Source organism: Ambystoma mexicanum, chromosome 12 (genome assembly GCF_040938575.1).
Source record: "Ambystoma mexicanum isolate Mex_15411 chromosome 12, UKY_AmexF1_1, whole genome shotgun sequence".
Lineage (NCBI taxonomy): Eukaryota > Metazoa > Chordata > Amphibia > Caudata > Ambystomatidae > Ambystoma > Ambystoma mexicanum.
Window position 1 is genome coordinate 451,994,486 of NC_090936.1, and position 18,759 is coordinate 452,013,244.

At 47.9% G+C, this 18,759-nt stretch overlaps 1 protein-coding gene across 19 annotated transcripts in view; it reads right to left on the minus strand.

Moving 5' to 3' along the window:
- Nucleotides 1-18,759, minus strand: part of MICAL3 (microtubule associated monooxygenase, calponin and LIM domain containing 3) — a 2,299,897-nt gene that overhangs the window by 1,233,805 nt on the left and 1,047,333 nt on the right. For all 19 annotated transcript variants that reach the window (XM_069628665.1, XM_069628668.1, XM_069628663.1 and 16 more), the window contains one exon: nt 1,403-1,579. In XM_069628665.1, coding sequence (XP_069484766.1) covers nt 1,403-1,579 — 177 coding nt within the window. The remainder of the gene's footprint in view (nt 1-1,402; nt 1,580-18,759) is intronic.

Genomic DNA, 18,759 nt, shown 5'->3' on the forward strand with positions numbered 1-18,759 from the left:
ATTAAAAGATGCATTAGTACCGTATAGTTCCACTTCAGATCAGCTAGTAACTGAGTTTTTGCTGTAGCACCGCTCTGCTAGTAACATTGATCAGAACCTTTCAGTGTAGCTGTATGTGTCGCAACAGGGCCAGGCATTTCAGCGTTTGGATTCCTTTCTTTTTTTGTTTGGCGTATTTGTTTTTCGGTTAGTACAAAACTTTCTTCTAGCACTGACGCAAGCCTCACAGTGCTACTAGGGGGCTTTAGTGGCATCTGGAACTGCAATGGTTTAAACAGCCCATTATATGAAGTTGCTGTAAAAGGCAGTAGGGAATGCTCCATTCTTTTATACTGAAGCCAGCTGAAGGGACCAATTGTATGAAGAAGCACTTGGGTAGAAGAGGCCATTTGTGTGTTTGTTGAAAAGAAGGATAAAGGAGAAGTGAGACCGATGAAAATGTTTTTTTTAGATGGTGGGGTCATATTATAGATACTTAGCAGGATGCAACTCATTGGAAGCAGACAAATTGGGAGGGTAGCTGATCAATTTTAATAAAGGGGAAGCAGGCGACCAGAAGCGTATTGAATGCAAAGTGTAGAAAGTTGTTAAGGAAAGAGACCGAGTCCATAATGGTATGGATTTTTGCACTTGTGGGGTACACTATGGTAGGCTGAGTCTTCAGGCACTGTTCTAAACATGCACGGATGAAACTGTGGCTGTTTGTACCGTTAATAAACCACCTGCTGATTTAAAGGAGAACTTCTGGGACGTAAGCATGTTAAGTCAAATAGTAAAATGCTGGTGACCGCAAGCTGGACGAAATGTATTTGGTAGGTGGACCTGAAGCCGCATTGTATAAGCACCAGACACAATTTGGAAGGTAATAATTCACTCACCGACAGCTAGCGCAAGGCCTTTGTGGACTGGAACACTAGGGGCCCGATTCATGGAATATTTGCCTGGTTCAATGTGAATTTGCACTGCTGAAAAGTGACTTTGCACTGCCGACACAAACCCTGATTCATGGAACTGTGTAAAGTGTATTTTTGCAGTGAAATGTCCGGGTACACTGATATTAGGTACACACAGGCAAAGATGAGGACACAGTAAAGTGCATCACATGCCTAATATTTGCCTGAAGAAATGGTTACCAAATAAAAAAAAAATGGATAAAATCACCAAAGCTTGCAAATAAAGGACGGTTATCCAAATGTAGGTATACACTTGTTGATTTCTTTTGGATAAGCACTTTTTATATAACTCTTGATTAGCGCAGTAAAAGCAAACTGAAACCTATAACAGATTACCAACAACTTGTTTCCGCAGTGCCTTTTTTATGGTGCATGATCCACTACAGTAGAGCAACTATAGAGGTCATATTTATAACACACGTCCCATGAAAATGTTCTTGGCACTGTACCTGTCGCCGTAAGCCGGTGTTTGGGGCTGGTGCATTCTCCTCAAATTTGGCAAGTAGTTGGGTGGCCATAGACTTGACTTTGTTTTGGTTCCCAATAGCAGCATCGATACGCCTCTCAGTCAAGGCACTGACCAGTGTGGGCCTCTCCTCCTGCAAAATCCGAGGGGCTTCCTCCTGCTACCAAAATGCACAGCATTAAATTGCAGTCAGCTGCTTAACAATGAAATATCCACCTTTTTCTCACACAATACATCAATCGGAACCTGGATGGCAGGTTCTCTGCTTAGAACTGGGAAAATCACCTGGAATGCAAAATTCAGCAGAAAAGTAAAACAAATACGATTTTAAAATCCTGCTCTGGTCCAACCCCTCACCCTGGCTTTTCAACCAATACTTGGCAACTCTCACCCACCGCATTGCTATTTTCTTCTCCAACTTTCAGTGCTATGCTGATGACTCATTTTTAGGCTTCCTTCGGCCACCTCATCTCCTTCTCTCATCTCTGAGTGCCTATCTGTGCCACCAATGATCTCTGCCTGAATACCAGCAAGACGGAGATCCTCCTCATCAGCACACCTTCACCATCCTTTTCCTGTCACTCTTTGGCTGGCCTCCCTTGGCCCTGCTCCAACCCCCACCTGCGAGACTAAGAACCTTGGCGTTGCTTTCCTTATCTGCACACATCTCTGATGTCTCTAAAAAGTCAAACTTCCTACTGCATCTCCAGAGGTATTCTGCCTTTCCTCTCCTTCCCCCAGAAGCTCACCGTCTCTCAAGCACTCGTTCGCTCTAGGTTGAACTATTGCAACAGCCTCTTTCTAAAACTATCTGCTTCTACTCTCCGCCCTTTGCAACTTATCCAGAACAGGACTATGAGACTTGTCCTTGGCCTCAAGCCCTGGGATTGCATCTCTCCAGCCCTGAAATCTCTCCACTGGCTGCAAGGATAAAATTTAAGACCCTTTGCATTGCCCACAAGGCTTTCTGGGGTCTGGGCCCAAAACACCTTCAGCTCTCCCTATGTAAATACGTTCCCTCCCAAGCTCTTCGCTCCTCCACCAACTACCTCAGGGTCAGTCGTTTTTTAAAGAAACAAGCTGGGGGTAGATCCGTCTTCGGCTGGGGCCTCCCCCTGGAACAGCCTCCCTGCCACTCTGAAACTTGAGAACCATCTCCGGTTCCAGAAGCATCTCAAGACCTTCTTCTCATCCTCTCCCCTGCTGATCTGCCTCTGTCTGTGTCTCGGCATTGTGCACCTGGTCACCCTCTGACTTTCGGGCCGAGGTACCCATCTCATCCTGCCAACCACCCACCCACCCACACGGCCTTGTGGCAATCCCTTGCACTGGGGTCTGTATCTGTAACCCTACAGCCTCGCCCCCCCCTGTTTTCTGCACTTATCAGGCACCCCCTGTCTGTTGCCTTATACCTAGCACTTGCCGGCTGCACTACCACCGTTTGTTGCTTTTATTATTTATTTATGTTTTATGTATTATTTGTATCCCTCCCATGCACTTTCCCCTTTCACTACTCCCATGCACTTTTGCATTCTTAATGTCACTGGGCCTAGTAAGTTCGCAGTTTTGGTCTCCCTCGTTCCCTCCATTGCCTCGTCGCGCTGTGAAACACTTGTGTACGAGCGTGATACAAATGAAATATCGAAATATCAAAATATCAATCATCAAAATTCCTTCATTCAACCATATCGTTGTCATATAGCAAGAAAACACAGCAGCAACATACACAAATTGCACAATGTAATGACTAAACTTGATAATTTATTTACAAACTAAAAAAGATTAAAAAGTACACTTACATTACATTCACAAACTAAGACTATTATAAGCAGGCTAACAACAGTGATACAAATCCAATTATCTGTAGAAAGTGAGACTCAATATATTGTAGCACATACTCTAGATATTCTACAGTGTATTAACAGTGTAACAGTTTGTGTGGACTTTAACTCAGAAGGAATAAAGTGACCCGTGCATATTCAAAGAACACTAGTTATCTATAATGACAGTTATGTCAAATATTCTACAATAGAGGTCATAATGTGCAACACTTAGCAAAATGATATTTCTACTAAGCATCCAAGCTCTACATTTGAATTCAGACACTGAATACTTTGTGATCATTTACACTCTTTATACACAGAGATATGGCATCAACAGGATGACTAATGTCATTTTTTCAGCATGGACTTTAAGTAGAAATCTCTCAAGTGCCTGCACCCTGGGCAAAAAAAAAAAAACAAAGTGCTCAATACCTCAGCAGAAAAACAAAGTGTTCAATACACTCCCATGTCATATTACACACAGGGCAAATATTGCTAATAAAAATATTCCAAATGTGCTGTTGTTGGACTAAGTGTAGGGTATCTAAACTAAATCTGATGTAAAGTGATTGTGCGTAATGGGGACTGTCAGAAACCTGAGGGCGTTCTTACATATACTCCCTTGGATTCCATTCACGGGTGGCCAAGGAAATGCCATCGCTCTTGGATCCTGACCCTGTGGGTGGAGAAGCGAGGATCACCTGGGTGAAGGGTCTTTGGGGGTTGGGAAGAGGATGACCCCCCCACCCCCCCCGAGGGAGGCACAATATGTACCCTTCCCATTCCATAATGAACACAGTCCCAGAAGCCTTTGTAGGGGGTTGTTACCCCATTTCTGTTGGTCTGGGTAGTGTCAGGAGAAATGATAAGTCTCAAAGACGCAAAAGTAGAGTGGGAAAGGGCAGGGTGCTCCCAGGCAAGACATGGGATTCCCCTTTACCCTTTTGACAACCAACCTAACCCCCCCCCCCCCGCCCTTTATGGGTTATTGTAAGTCAGCACCACTCTTTTCCCCTTATTTGACACTTGACAGTACTGAGACGAAGAGTCAACTAGGAGTGATGAACACTATACTTTTTCACCACTTTAGTACTGGGACGAAGAAGATGCCTGCAAAGTGTTGTGAAGGTCAGGCATGTCCCCTTAACTATGGTCAGGCAAGCTTAATTGAAGCACACCGGCAACCTGTTAAAGAGTTGCAGGTGTATAAAATGAAAGGGAGAGAACACCACAGAGAGAAGCAGAAGGGAGGCCTGTGTGATCCTTCCGTTCATCTATCTTCCCCTCTACCTGTGGTGTTCCCCAGGGGTCTAACCTCTCGCCCTGGCTTTTCAACCAATACCTGGCAACTCTCGCCCACTGCATTGCCATTTTCTGCTCAAATTTCCTGTGCTACGCTGACAACTCATTTTCAGGCTGCCCTCTGCCACCTCATCTCTGAATGCCTAACTGCCATTCAAGATTCGTGTGCCGCCAATGATCTTGGTCTGAATGCCAGCAAGACGGAGATCCTCCTCATCGGCACACCTTCACCATCCTTTCCCCTCACTCTCTGGCTGGCCTCCCTTGGCCCTCCTCCTACCCCCACCTGCGAGGCTAAGAACCTAAGGGTCATCTTTGACTCCACCCTTTGCTTCTCCGCCCACATCTGAGGTCTCTAAAAAGTCAAATTTCCGACTGCACCTCCTCAGAGGTACTCTGCCTTTCCTCTCCTTCCCCCAGAAGCTCATGGTATCTCAAGCTCTGGTTCTCTCTAGCTTGGACTATTGTAACAGCCTCTTTCTAAATCTACCTGCCTCTACTCTCCGCCCTCTGCAATTAATCCAGAACAGGACTGCGAGACTTGTCCTTGGCCTCAAGCCCTGGGATCGTATCTCTCCAGCTCTGAAATCTCTCCAGTGGCTCCCAGTGGATGCAAGGATTGAATTCAAAACCCTCTGCATTGTCCACAAGGCTTTCTGGGGCCTGGGTCCAAAATACCTTACGCTATCCCTCCGCAAATACCTCCCCTCTCGAGCTCTTCGCTCCTCTACCTCCAACTCACTCAGGGTCAGTCGTTTTTCTAAGGGGGTAGATCTCTGTCTTCGGCTGGGGCCTCCCTCTGGAACAGCCTCCCTGCCACTCTAAAACTTGGAGAACCATCTCCGGTTCCGGAAGAACCTCAAGACCTCCCTCTTTTCTTCTGCCTTCGCTCCCCCTCTACCCTGCTGATCTGTTCTCTCTTGGCACCGTGCACCTGGCCACCCTCTGTCTTTTGGGCCCAGGTACCTGCTCATCCTGCCACCCTCCCGCACTGCCTCCGGGCCACCCCTTGCACTGGGGTCTGTATCTGCACCCATACAGCCCCCCCTTTTTCTTCCTGCACTTATCAGGCCTACCCTGTCTGCTGCCTTAAACCTAGCACTTGCAAATTGCGGGCTGCATTACCACGGTGTGTTGCCTTTATTATTTATTTATTGTTATTTATCTGTTTCTCCTCTGCTAGGCACTTTCCACCTCTCCCCCTTCCATGCACTTTCCCTCTCCCCCCTTCCATGCACTTTCCCCCTCCCCCCTCTCCCATGCACTTGCGCGTTCTCAATGTCACTGGACCTACTAAGATCGCTGTTTTGTTCTCCCCTGTTCCCCTCCCTTGCCTTGTCGCGCTCTGAAACACTTGTGTACGAGCGCGATAGAAATAAAATATCAATCAGAAGGGAACCCTGTTGGAGAAGAGGCGAGCTGCTGGACGGAACTGCTGTGGGATAGTCTGTTGTGTGCAGCACGTCGAGACGCTGGTGACTGCAGAGAGAAGTGGTCTTAGGAAGCGTGGCGTGGGAGCTGGGGCTCTGTGGAGCAGACTGACAGCAGAGAAGTGAGCCGTTTGGAGAGACTGACCCTTTCATCTGAAGTGCTTGTTCCCCTGTGTCAAGAAACCGACACAGGAGTGTCTAAGGGGCAGGAGTTGGACCCCTGACAACAGAAGTTGAAGTTTGTGTGCTCTGCGCTGTGGGAAAAGCTACCAAGGAGACCGGTGAGTTTATACAACATTTTCATTGTTGTGAAATACTTTGTATCAGAGTGGCCACGTGTCTTAAAGAAGGTTTTCAAAAGTCTCAGAGTACTGCAGAGTACAAAAAGTAAAACACATGAATATTACATATCGATCTGAATGAAAACCAAACCTTAAGCCAAACCAATGCCCAATGAATACTGAACAAAAACTTAAGCAAGGCTACCATACGTTGAATTCAGAAGTGAATGGAACTGTATAATTAAGCAAAGCCACTGCATGTTGAAGTCTGAATTAACTGAGAGCTACAAATGTCATGAATATACAGAGGAAATGGGAATAAATGAAATCTTCAAGTTAACCCTATTGTATGAAGATGGGAAATACAACTTTATGGGCCAAGGGAATAAAGAGAAGAGCCACGATTCCCACCTGCTTGTGAAGATGAAATGCAAGTCTTGGGGAAGGGAACCCAGAGACTTCAGGAACTACTCTTGTTGTCTTGAGGACAGAGCCTCAAGACCCTTTTGTGTTTTGAACTGTGTTGCTTGGAACCTGGGGGAGACCTAAGGATTGTTTAAAGATGTATTACCTTGAACTTAAGAAAGGTAACAATTTTTGTGGAACTGTTTACACCTGGGAAAGGGAACTGAAAGAAAGGAACGAGCTGGAAGAAGCTCAGAACTTTATTTTGAACACTTTCTTTGGTTACTGACATCCCTACACATTGTATTCATTTGATTGTGAGGGCAAGTATCTGTTTTGGACACAGATTTTTAAGTTGAACTCTTGGACTCAAGACTTTCCTTCATTTCGTTCAGGTAGTGAAATCACACCTTAGCATAGGGCAAGTTAGGCTTTCAACCATCCTGATAAAGTTGCTTTGTTTGAATTATGTTGTCTTTGTCTGGCTTCATGCTGCCGTCACATGACTAATCTAAGTAGCTCTCGTAGCCAAAATCGCTTTTGCAGACCCAATATGCTGCCAGGTGTCTAGAATATGTGGACACAGTTTGTACATGGTCCTTCAAACATGGGTTAGGAGCTTTATCTCAAGCATTGTGGTAGTGCTGATGCCCAATGTCTTGGACCATAACTCTGCCAAGCCTAAAGGCTTTAGCTTTTCCTTGATGTGTTTACACAATGGCAGAGCCTGCCCCTACCTGAGCAAGTGGGTCAAGCATTGCTTCTGTATATATTCCTGGGTGTAGGGAAGCTCACTACCATGCTCAGTTTAACAATGGCGTAAGGGCAACACCTTCTATGATGTGATCAAGATTAACTTTGATATGTATTTATTTATATTGCGCTGATGGACCGCAGGAATCAGGGCGCACAGTTACATAGTTACACAAACAAAAAGAAAGGACAATGAGGAACTTGGAGGGCACAATGAAGTGAAGGAGATCATTTACTTAAAGAAAGTTTTTTAGAGCCCTCCGGAAAGCCCTTGTGTTTTCTTGTCTTATTTTCAATGGTAGTCCATTCCACAATTTAGCAGTGCAAACTGGAAATTATCCTCCTAGTCCTTTGGAGCGTTTATATCCAGGGCAGCAGACCTGTGCCAGATTTGAAGAGCGTAAGGATCTGGTGGGAATGTAGCAAGAGGCATGAGATTTTAAGTACGGGGGGCAGTGCTGTAAAGGCAACAGTGAACAAGAGTGCCTACTTTAAAGTTGAAGCGCTTCCGCACCAGCAGCCAGTGGAGATCTTTCCTATGGTTAGAAATGTGAGCTCTCCTTGGAATTCTCTTGATACGTACAGCATAATTCTGGTTGATTTGACATTTCTGCTAACATTTGATGTTTGCACCGGTCAGCAGGGCATTGCAATAGTCTAAACTCGACAATATTGTTGCTCAGGCTATGGTTGCACAGCTCTTTTCTGTAAGGAAGGGCTAGATGTTTTTTTTTAGCAGGTAAAGGTATTAGGTGCCATTCTTCCTGACCGGTCGACGTATGTTTCAGCACTCATGGAAGATTCCAACTAGGCGCCCAGAGTTTTCACCTTGCTATGAAATGGAATAGCGCAGTTCTGGATTTTAAGACTTTTGTATTCAGGGTTCAGTTCAGATCGTACCAACGAGGAGCCGAAGATCGGGAGCTTGGTTTTGCTTCCATTGAGGCACATTGTGAGACAGACATGGCATCAACAATTACACACAGACGCAAGAGATCCATTTGGAGAAACTTCATTTAAAACTTCAGGATGGGAGTAACGCCTAGCATGCCCGAACTCCAAGAGGGGACATCCCTCAACTGATGTATCTAAGCCCAGCCTCTGTCTTAAAGTCCAAAGTAAAATACTGTCTGTGGCAAAACCTATACTTGCCCTTACTTCTAATACTAACAATATGCTGGAAGGAATGTTCAAGCTAAGTAAGTGTTCCAAAAACATAACAGTGTCTTTCAGGAGCTTCTCCCACAACTCCCTTCCCCAAGTTCCAGACACTCCGAGTAAAGTTCCACAAGGTTTCAGGATTTAGTTCCAAGTAAATGTCACAGTATTTTAACGGCTCACGCAGTTCTCGTCAGATTAGGTTTCCAATCTGTTCATGGGCCTTCTCTGATAGTTCCTTTCAGGAGCTTCTTACCGGGCTCCCTTCCCCTAAGTTTGTGACTCAGGGATTTAAAGATCCACAGGTCTCAGGTTATACTTCCAAAATGAAAACCTATCAAATTAACGTATTCATTCAGTTCTTGTTATACTTTATCTTAAGCCACAGTACCTTTTTAGCTCCTAGCTCTTGGTTACATGTGGCACTGGTCTTGTTATTCTCTGCTTCACAATCTTCCTGGTTGGTTTCCTCAGATGCATGAACAAACGTCCAGCTAGTTTCTTAGGCTTCTCTTGTCTGAACTCAGAAAGCAGCACTTTGTTTCCCTAATTTCCACAGTACCTTTTAGACTCTGGGTTCCCTTTCCCAAATCCTATCTCTTAGGTGTTGCTGTTGTAGTCATTCACAAATACTGGGGTTCCCTTCCCCACCTTCATGTTCCACTTTAAGGCACCCCTGGCCTGGGCGCAGTTGTCCGGCCTCCGGTGCACCCATTACAGGTCACGCAACCCATGGCCTGGGGCTTCTAGCTCTGCCCTTTCCTGGTCATTTCACTTAGTTTACTAGGCTTGGCTGGGCTTTACTTGCTCTGGCCCTTTAAAAGTGTTCCCTTCTCATGTACAGCCTTCTGCTGGCTCTCACTGTTTCTCGCTTGCCAGCGCCACTTTGCTACTTCGTACCTCACACAGCTCCCCTCGGGATGTCAATTTCCTTATTTCAGTTCACCAAGACTTTCAACAATGTTATCTTCCTTACTCAACCACTCTTCACACAAAGTTCTATTTGTTGGTCTTGCTGCATGCAGTACTTTCATTCTGAAGGCATTGACAATGGGTTTTCCCTTCATTCCGCTTGCTATATAGTTTTAGCCGCACGTATCACATTGTGAGTCTCCCTGTACTTCAGACTCCCCCAGCAGTGATTTTGATAGCAATTTTAGGCTATCTGCTTTCTGAACACTGCAGCTGAGGTCAGGGTCTCACCACTTGTCCCTCAGACACACCTGGCCACGGCCAGAGAACAAGCATGCTCGGCTTACATAAAGGGAGGTTGGCCCGGTCCACGGCCTTCCCTTTTTAACCACACTGGCTCCCTGGAGACACGGCTACATCGCCTCTTCAACCCAGAACCTCTGCTCTGCCACAGGGTAGCGTGTCGGCTCGTCAGTCTCCTCCAGATGGTTTTCTCTCTGCCTTCTTGCTGTTTGCCTACAAAAATGCCAGTTCTTTGCAAGTCAGGGATCCCCTGCTGGACTCAGCCATGCAGCCTCCGTGTTGCTGTGTCCCTCACTGCTGCTCCCTGCACTGCTGACTGACCCACCTTTTATACATCTGCAGCAGATTAACAGGCAACAGATGGGTGGCCAGTGTAGAGCCTACCTGACCATCCATTACCCAATCATCTGGACATGCCTGTCCTTTAGCTTGGAGTGAGTTGGATCTTAAAGGGGCAGTATGCCTTTTCTTATTCCTTTTTCTGATCTCCAGGGGAAGTGTGACCCTAGCTCCATGCAAAGACCTACAATAGCCCACAATAGCGGGGGTGGGGAGTGTAGGGGAGATTACGATTCGCCGAGGAAGGTTGCTTCAGTTTTAATTCCCCTCTCATGGGTTCAGAGGGATGTGTTTTCCCATCAGAGGTGGGGTATTTCTTGGTCTGTCCACTCCAGTTTCTCCACTTCTGGTTAGTGTTTTATCGGAACCCCCGTTAATCAGGGTTTTGGGTGTTCTGCTATAACGCGGGTGGAGGTACCCCTTTGGACTGGATGAGTAGCAATAGCTCACCAAGAAGGAGGATAGGTTTTCCCTAGTGTTTCGGGAGTACCGCGTCTCGCCCACAGCTGTTCACTTACCAGTCCCTAAAGACCCTCCACTCATGTGATCCTCCCTCGCTGGTCTATCCCCAGGGTTGGGATCCAAAAGCGATAGCCCTGCCCTGCCCACCTGAATGGAAGATCCCCAGGGACTGGTTGTGAGAATGCCCTCCGCTTTCTCACAACATCCAATTACTAGTCATCCAAGACTCACTTGGACATTAGGTGTGGTATCGTCCGCATAGTTGGCAAAGAAAATGGCTGCTTCTTCAAAGGAGAAAACAGAGCAGTCTCATATAAAGATTGAATAGAATTGGGGACAAGCAGGCTCCCTGGGGCACAGTCGTGGATGAAAAGGCCTCACCCCAAGTAAACTGTGGAAATTCGTTGGGACAGGAAAGACTGGACCCAATCAATGGCTTCCTTCGAGCAATTGCACAGGTGACCCAGTGTGTGAAGAAGGCAGTCGTGGTCAAGGAGGTAGAACGCCGCCGATAGGTCGAGTAGGACAGACTTTTCTTTGTCTATTTGGCTCTGCATTTGAGTTTGGAGATCGACGAGTGCCATCTCCGTGCAAGTCTAAAACCAGATTGCCTATTGTGAAGAGCACCATTAATTTCTGCAAAAGCTTGAGGTTGTGATGTAGCTATTTTGTCCAGTATTTGTAAAAGTAAATTAGAGTTTGTGATAGGTCTGTGGTTATTCGGGTGCTTAGGATCCATGCCAGGTTTCCTGACCAGAGGGGTAACCGTAACCACCTTAATTGAGTCTGGGACGTGATTGTCACAGAAGGACGAGTTAGGTAAGGGGCAAATAGCTCTTTATGCACTGGGATCATTTTGGGAGGGAGGATGTTTTCTGGGCAGGTCTTAGGGCACAGAGGAAACCTCAACCCCCCCCCCACCCCCAAGTCTGTACTGGGTATGTTCTTGGTTCATGGCTGATGAAACCACTAGATTTCCACAGGGAGGATTGTTGGCCAGGTCGTTTTTCATTTTCTCTGGCTTTCATTGTTTTAACTTCGAAAGCAGCCTGTACTGCAACACAGTCCTGAGCCATTGGAGAAATTATAAGTTACTCACCATAGTCACCAACGTACTCTTAGTCCTTAGTCTCCTTTCCTCCATACTGCATGGGTGTCCCTTCCAAGGAACGAGAGAGATGCAACCTTTTTCACCAGAAAAAACCTTCTTCCATTTTAAATTTAGAGGCGCGTGGGGATGCAGCCCTGGGAACATGCGCTGCCCTGAATCCGCTCTCGGGCGCCACACCTCAGTCCCCATTGATGCATCGACAATAGATTTAACATTGCCTAATGACACCAGTACTATTAGGGGGAGGCTGGTGGGACATATGGAGGAAAGGGGACCAAGGACTTAGTCACTACGGTGAGTAATTTATAATTACTCTCACGTCCCCTTTCCTCCATACTGCATTGGCGATAACAACTGAATGTAGCTCCAGGGTGGAGAGCAGACCCTCCTTAAGCAAATGGGTTCCTGAGAACCACCTGTCAGAAAGCCGCATCAGATCTAGAGCCGGCATCCAAACAGTAATGCTTGCAGAAAGCCGAGTGAGTGGCCCAAGTGGCCGCCCTGCTAATGACTTGCCAAGGGACAGGGCGCTGTAAAGCGATGGCCGTTGCCTTGGCCCTGACTGCGTGGGCAGGGATGTTGGCCAGAAACGGCTCGTGCTGGCCCTCGTACACTTCTTTGATGGCCGAGACCATCCAGTGGGATATGGAGGCCTGATAGCCTGGTCTTGAGCCTCCAAAAGTGACAAACAGGGCGTCCGATTTGCAGAAGCACATGGTCCTGTTCAAGTATAATTTCAGGGCACGCCTGACATCCAGGCAGTGCAGCACTCGGTGCTTCGTCCTTAGTCCTTCCTATGTTCTTTGGAAATCCTATTTCCTCGTTCAAGTGGAAAGCAGACGGCACCTTGGGCAGAAATGCTGGGTGTGTCTGCAGGACTACTTTGTACCTGTGAAAGGAAGTATATGGTTCCGAGGCGAGCAGCGCCTGGATTTCGCAGACTCTACGAGCGGAGGTGAGGTCGACTAGTAAAGACGTCTTGTTGGTGACCATCCTGATGTCTGCGGACGCCATTGGCTCAAACAGTTTGTGCGCAAGTGCGCCCAAGTCTATATTAAGGTCCCACACAGGGTGCGGCCTCTTGATGGGCGGGTAGAGCCTTGCAAGCCCAGTCAAATTTTTGACAATAGGGTTGGAGGAGGAGAAAATCCCCTCTGAGTTCCTGTACGCACCGATGGCTGCGAGGTATGTACAGCAGGTGTCCACCTGCACACTAGAGTGGGCGAGGTGCACCGAGAAGGAGAGCACGTCATCTTAAATACATGCCAGGGGGGTTGATTTCCTTGGAATCCGCCCAGTGGCAGAACCTGGTCCATTTACATTTATACTGTGCCCTGGAAGCCTTGCTCATTGCGCCCTGTATGATTTCCAGATTAGCCTGGGAGAGGCTGAGGTGTGCAGCGTAACCTGCTTAGGCACCACGCTGTGAGGGCTAGTTTATGAGGCGCAGGGTGGATGACACTGCCCCCCTGCTGCGCCAGAAGATGTGCTGGGCCCATCGGGTGAATCGGGGGCATCTTCGAGAGGCTGAGCAGCTCCGAAAACCATGGCCTGGCCCGCCAGCATGGAGCTATTAGAATGATGTTGAGTTGGCGAGGCTCCTTGATCTTGCAAATCACTCTGAATCAGCGGAGTGGGCGGGAAGGCGTAAGCCTTCATGCCGTTCCACTGAAGCCAGAATGCGTCGCCCAGGGAGCTGGGGCCCTGTCCCTGCGAGGAGGCGAACAAAGGGTACTTCTTGTTGTGCCAGGTGGCAAAGAGATCCACCTGGGGATGACCCCACCTGTTGAAGATCTCCCGAATAATAAGGTAGTTTAGCTGCCACTCGTAATTGTCCACTCCTAACCTGCTGAGCCTTTCAGCCTCCAGGTTGGATTCACCCCGGGAGGTAGACTGCCGTGAGATAGTTTTCCAGGGCCCACTCCCACATGCTGATTGCCAGTCTGCACAGAGGAGGGGATCTGGTGCTTTCCTGCTTGTTGACGTAGTACATGCTGGTCGAGTTGTCTGTCTGGATGAGGACAACCTTGATCCCGAGAAGTGGTAGGAAATGCTCTGAGTGCTAGCCAGATGGCGTTCAGCTCTAACCAACTGATGTGGTATTCCTGCTCCTGTCGAGTCTAGGTGCCGTGGCCCGAGAGATCATCCAGGGTGGCTACCCAGCCCTCGAGCTAGGAACCTGGGGATGGTGGCTTGCAGGGTGGGTGGCCAAAAGGGCTTGCCCGTCCATAGGTTGCAGTCCCTGGACCACCATGTTAGGTCCGGGTGGAGAGATGGAGGAACGTTGATCATCTCGGATTGGGAGCCCCACTCACCCCTGGTTCCATGATGCTGCGAAGTGCAGCTGAATCCTCCTCATCCTCAATCTCGTGTGTGGAACGGCTAATAGGACCGATGCCAAGAGACCCAGGAGATGCTGGTACCACAACACCGAGGTCACCGCTCTGGTGAGGAAGTGGGTGGTGGCCCTCTTGATTGCCGAGAACTTGTCCTCCGATGGAAATACCTTCTTGGAGCATGCGACTCAGATGAGGCCCAAGAATGTCAGTCTGTGTGGGCTGCAGCTGCGAATTCTTGAGATTGAGCGAGAAGCCCACATCGTGCAGTGTGTTCATAAGGTCATTGGAAGAGTGGTGAACCGCTTCTGGAGATGTAGCCGACAAGCCAGTCGTCGAGGTATGGGTAGATGTGGAGGCCCTGTGCTCTTAGGAGGGCACCCACCATATTCATTAGTCTGGTAAAGACCCTGGGGGCCGAGTTGAGACCAAAAGGAAGGACCTTGTATTGAAAATGGTAGCCCATGATCCTGAACCATATTAAACAACGATGGGGCTGCCAAATCGGGACGTTTAGGTATGCGTCCTTCAGATCCAGGGAGCACATCCAGTCTCCTTTGCACACGGTCTCTGCTATAAAAGCTGGCGTAACCATCTTGAATTTTTGTAGGGGTAAGGAGAGGTTGTAAAGGTCCAGCACAACTCTCAGGCCCACCTGGTTCTATTTCTCAATGGTGAAAGTCCTGGAGTAAAAGCCTAGGTCTCGCTGGGAGGCTGGGACTTCCTCCACTGCCTGGCTCTCTACGAGTGACTGGATCTCCGCCAGAAGAGTTGCTGTCCCAACTTGAGGGAGTGGAGGGGAGGAGAGGAGAGGCTGGGATGGGTAGACGGTACCCCGTGGATACTACGGAGAGGATCCAGGGGTCCGCGAAATTCTGGCGCCTGAAATGTGCATGGAGAGCAAGCCTGCCCCTCACTGGAGATACGTGTACCCGAAGGGGTGTGTCATGCCTTCTTGGCCTCAAAGGCTGTCGCGGAGGAGAGGGGCTGGAAAAAGCCCTTACTCCCCCACCTTTTTGTTGCTTGCGCCGGTTCTGAGATGGCAAGCGGTTAGGCTGCTTGGATCTCCGAACCTGGAAGCCGCAGAACCCTCCATACGTACGCCCCCTGTCGGAGCGCTGCTGTGACTGGGTGTACGACTTGGGCATGGTCTTTGTCAAGATGGATTAAGACTTGGACGTTTGTGGGCTGTTTTTCTTGTCCAGCTCTCCGTCCGTGGTGGAGTGGAAGAGCGCCCCCCCCCCCGAACAGCAGATCTAATATGCGTTCATGGACGTCCGGGTTGAATTTCGTTGTCCGAAGCCAGGCTGTCCTTCTCTGGTCTATGGCGATACAGATGGCCCGGCCAGAAGTGTCAATATGGGCCACAGTGGATTCCCTGAGGTCCTGCGCCTCCAGCTTGGCCTCAGCCAGTCCCTGCCTTAAAACGCGGTTGGCTCTGCGTAGGGAGTTCCGGAAGGAAGTCCGCAATTTCCCAGTCATAATCTTTGGTTAGCGGCCGCCAGCATGGCATTGGCATGACGAAGATGTAGGGATGCGTTGGAATACAGCTTCTTCCCGTACGCCTCCAAGATCTTCTCCTTGCCTAGTAGCGTAGCTGCTGTGGAGGTTGATGACTGAGGCTTGCAGTATAGTGATGCCGCAGCGATCACGAGGAGTGTGGCTGAGGATGGGCCGAGAGCAAGAGTGTATCCCCCCCTCCATCTGCCTGTACTTGGCGTCCAGGTGTCGATTGACCGTCTAGACCGAGTGGGGCTTGAGCCAACCCTTCTTGGCCAGGGAGACTACATCGATTTGCAGTGGAATCCCCGTTTTGGCGTCACGTGAGGACTTCAGCCAGAACCCCCTCTGCCAGACGCTCAACATCGGGTTGGGGTAGGCCCAGGTACTCCGCCAGCCCTGCAAGACATTCGTGGAAGTCCCTGGCTGAGGATGGTGTGTCAGGATTCTCCTCCTCATCCGTATCCTGTGGATCAGAAGGATCCTGCGGCGGTGGAGGAGGAGCTGGAGGCTGGGGTACAGGGACCGTGGCCGGAGGCAGAGGCTGGCACAGAACCGGCTGAGGAATCTGCTGGTGAGCCGGAGGCAGAGCCAGAGGCAGAGACTGCGCAGGGGCCGGGAGCGCCGGCGGAGGAGCTTGTGGTGCCGGTAGCATCGTAGGGAGGACCTCCCTGATGGCGTCCTCGAGGATAACCCCTATCCGAGGTGGCTTCATGAACCCGAGGAACCTCTCAAAGAACCCCTCTTCAATGGCGGGAGAGGTGGCAGGGGGTACTGACTGGGTAGCCGGGGGTTGCTGGAGCCGCTGCATATCCTGCCCGTATGGACACAGTGAGAAACTGCCCTGCGCATAAGAAGGATAGGCTGTAGGCCACGTACCTGGTTGAGGCCATTCCCACCTTGACACTCTTTCTTTGTCGAAATCCTGGAATGGTGTAGGACAGGTGCTTCTGTCTGGCACGGCGGCCATCTTGTCAAGCTGCCTGCCACGTGTTGCTCGGCTCGCTGGCCCCAGCTTCCTCCAAGACTCTTGCATGTGTATCACAAGGCCTACCCTGCTCCTCGGGCCTAGACCAGGTAGGTGTGACAATCTCAAACCGGGGGTCAGTAGAGCTGGGTTTAGACACCCACTCATACGTATTGCCTGTACTAGAGCATAGCCCTTGGGCCATACTGCCGGTGCAAGGGCAGAGCCCCTCGGATGACAATCCGGTACAAGAACCTTCCGGTCCCTCAACACTTATACCGGGAGGATCCAAGGATCCTTCGGCCCCCAAGGCTGGTAGCTGCAGCAATTGGTGACTATGTTTTCGACTTGAGTTCATCTTGAATACATTGACACCAAGTGGAATCCTTGAGAAAAGAAGGGAAAGGAAAGGTAGAAGTCTCAAATTCCTTAGGAATTTGAAACAGTTAGTTAGGGGCCGAGTTAGCTTTATTAATCTGTGTATCAAAGTTTTTAGCTCTAGGTTCAATGATAATGCTCTTGTAGGTTATGGCGGCTTTTTTGTACTTTCCTACAGCGGAAGGTCTAGGGTATTTCCGGCATTCTTGTTTCAAGGCTCTTAATTTTCCTGGCATTAATGATATTGTCCAAGAACCAAGATTTTTTTGTGGTTTCAGTTTTTATTATTTTGATTTTTTCATGGGGCAATGGTAATCTTAATACTGCCATTGACCTAAGTAATTAATACTATGCCAACTCTTTTCAATACTAGTAGGAATATGCGTCCTTCACAAACCATTAGCAGAGTGAGGCAAGCGTATCTTGCAGTCCTTAATGTGATTTCTGACTTCATGCTCTGATAACGTTCTCAAATCAAAATCCATTCACAACTAACTACAGGTGCAAACGTTGTGGGGAATCATTCTATTTTTGAGCTACAGTCTCCTTTACCACCACCATTATGGATTTAGTCCCTTACATCTGCAAGATACAAAAAGGTTAACTTTTTAACATTATTTTGAGGACCCATAAAATCCCTTCAAAATCCCTACAGGCCAAGCAAAGGACATCCCCCACATTATGGAAAGAATTACCACTTTAATTTTCAGTAAATCAGGGGTACAATATGCAAATTTCTTGGACAAGGTACCAGTGGCGTAAGACCACTACGATGGGGAATGGCACAGTATAAAAGCTTTGTAGCATAACAATATGAATAACAAGATAAACTATTTGAATATAAGCCGGTCAAGTGGCACAGCGAGTAGAGCGCTCGCTTTGACATCCGTGCAGAGCCTGCTAAAGGAGGTTTGAATCCCGGCGGGGCCAAACTCAGCCTTTCATCCTTTCGAGGTCGATAAATGAGCACCACACACCGTGGGTAATAATAAGCAGCGCTCAGATACCTGAGGGTTCGTAGAGCTATGTAAGTGCCAAATCATTTATTATTTATTTTAATATAGTGAAAACATTGGCAACAAACTTCTTGGGTTGCATATTGTGGCAGGTTAGATGGCTACAAACGTTAGAAGTTAAAACCTCGCCTCCATCGAGTATTAAGAATACCCTGATCCCAGAGAGTTATTTTTTTTAAGGAAAGCTATCCTACTAAAGAAGATTTGTCCTGTGAAGAAGTTCTGTCATTAGTGCAAAAGCACAAGGAAGAACAAAACATGTTGGTCATAACCGTTCTGTATCTATAGAACAGAACTGTACATCTAATGTTTTTGTAGACTAAACAGTAGTTTTTGGTATTGTGAAAACCTTTACAGATAGACACAATGTATAAACTAAAATGTGTCGACAAAAATTCAGATCGAATGTTGGGTAGTAGATATCTGTGATACTCCGTTTAAATCATCTCCTTTAAAATATTGTACGTATTTGTTAAAAGAATAATGCACGTCACTTCTATTGGTCCCTTTGCAGCAAATTATTTTTTTACTGCGATTAAGATTATATATATTTGTATACATGTCTTTCTCCTGGTATCTCTCTTCGGTATTGTAAGGTCAGAAGGACACAGACTCTAGTTAGACATTTCTTAATGTGTGTTTATTAAAGAAAAATGTAAACGCCCATCTTTCCATATTTCCATGGGGTATTCCATAACTAACAAAATGAAGGTGCCCGTTGGTCATCTGTGAATATCTTTAATCTTTCCAATGTCCCTAAATAACCCTAACTGACACTAACACTATTGATAACTATGGACAGAAAAATGTCTCCCTGCTCGTCGGTCCTTGCTTCTCACAAGTTATGTTCCATAACTAAACTTC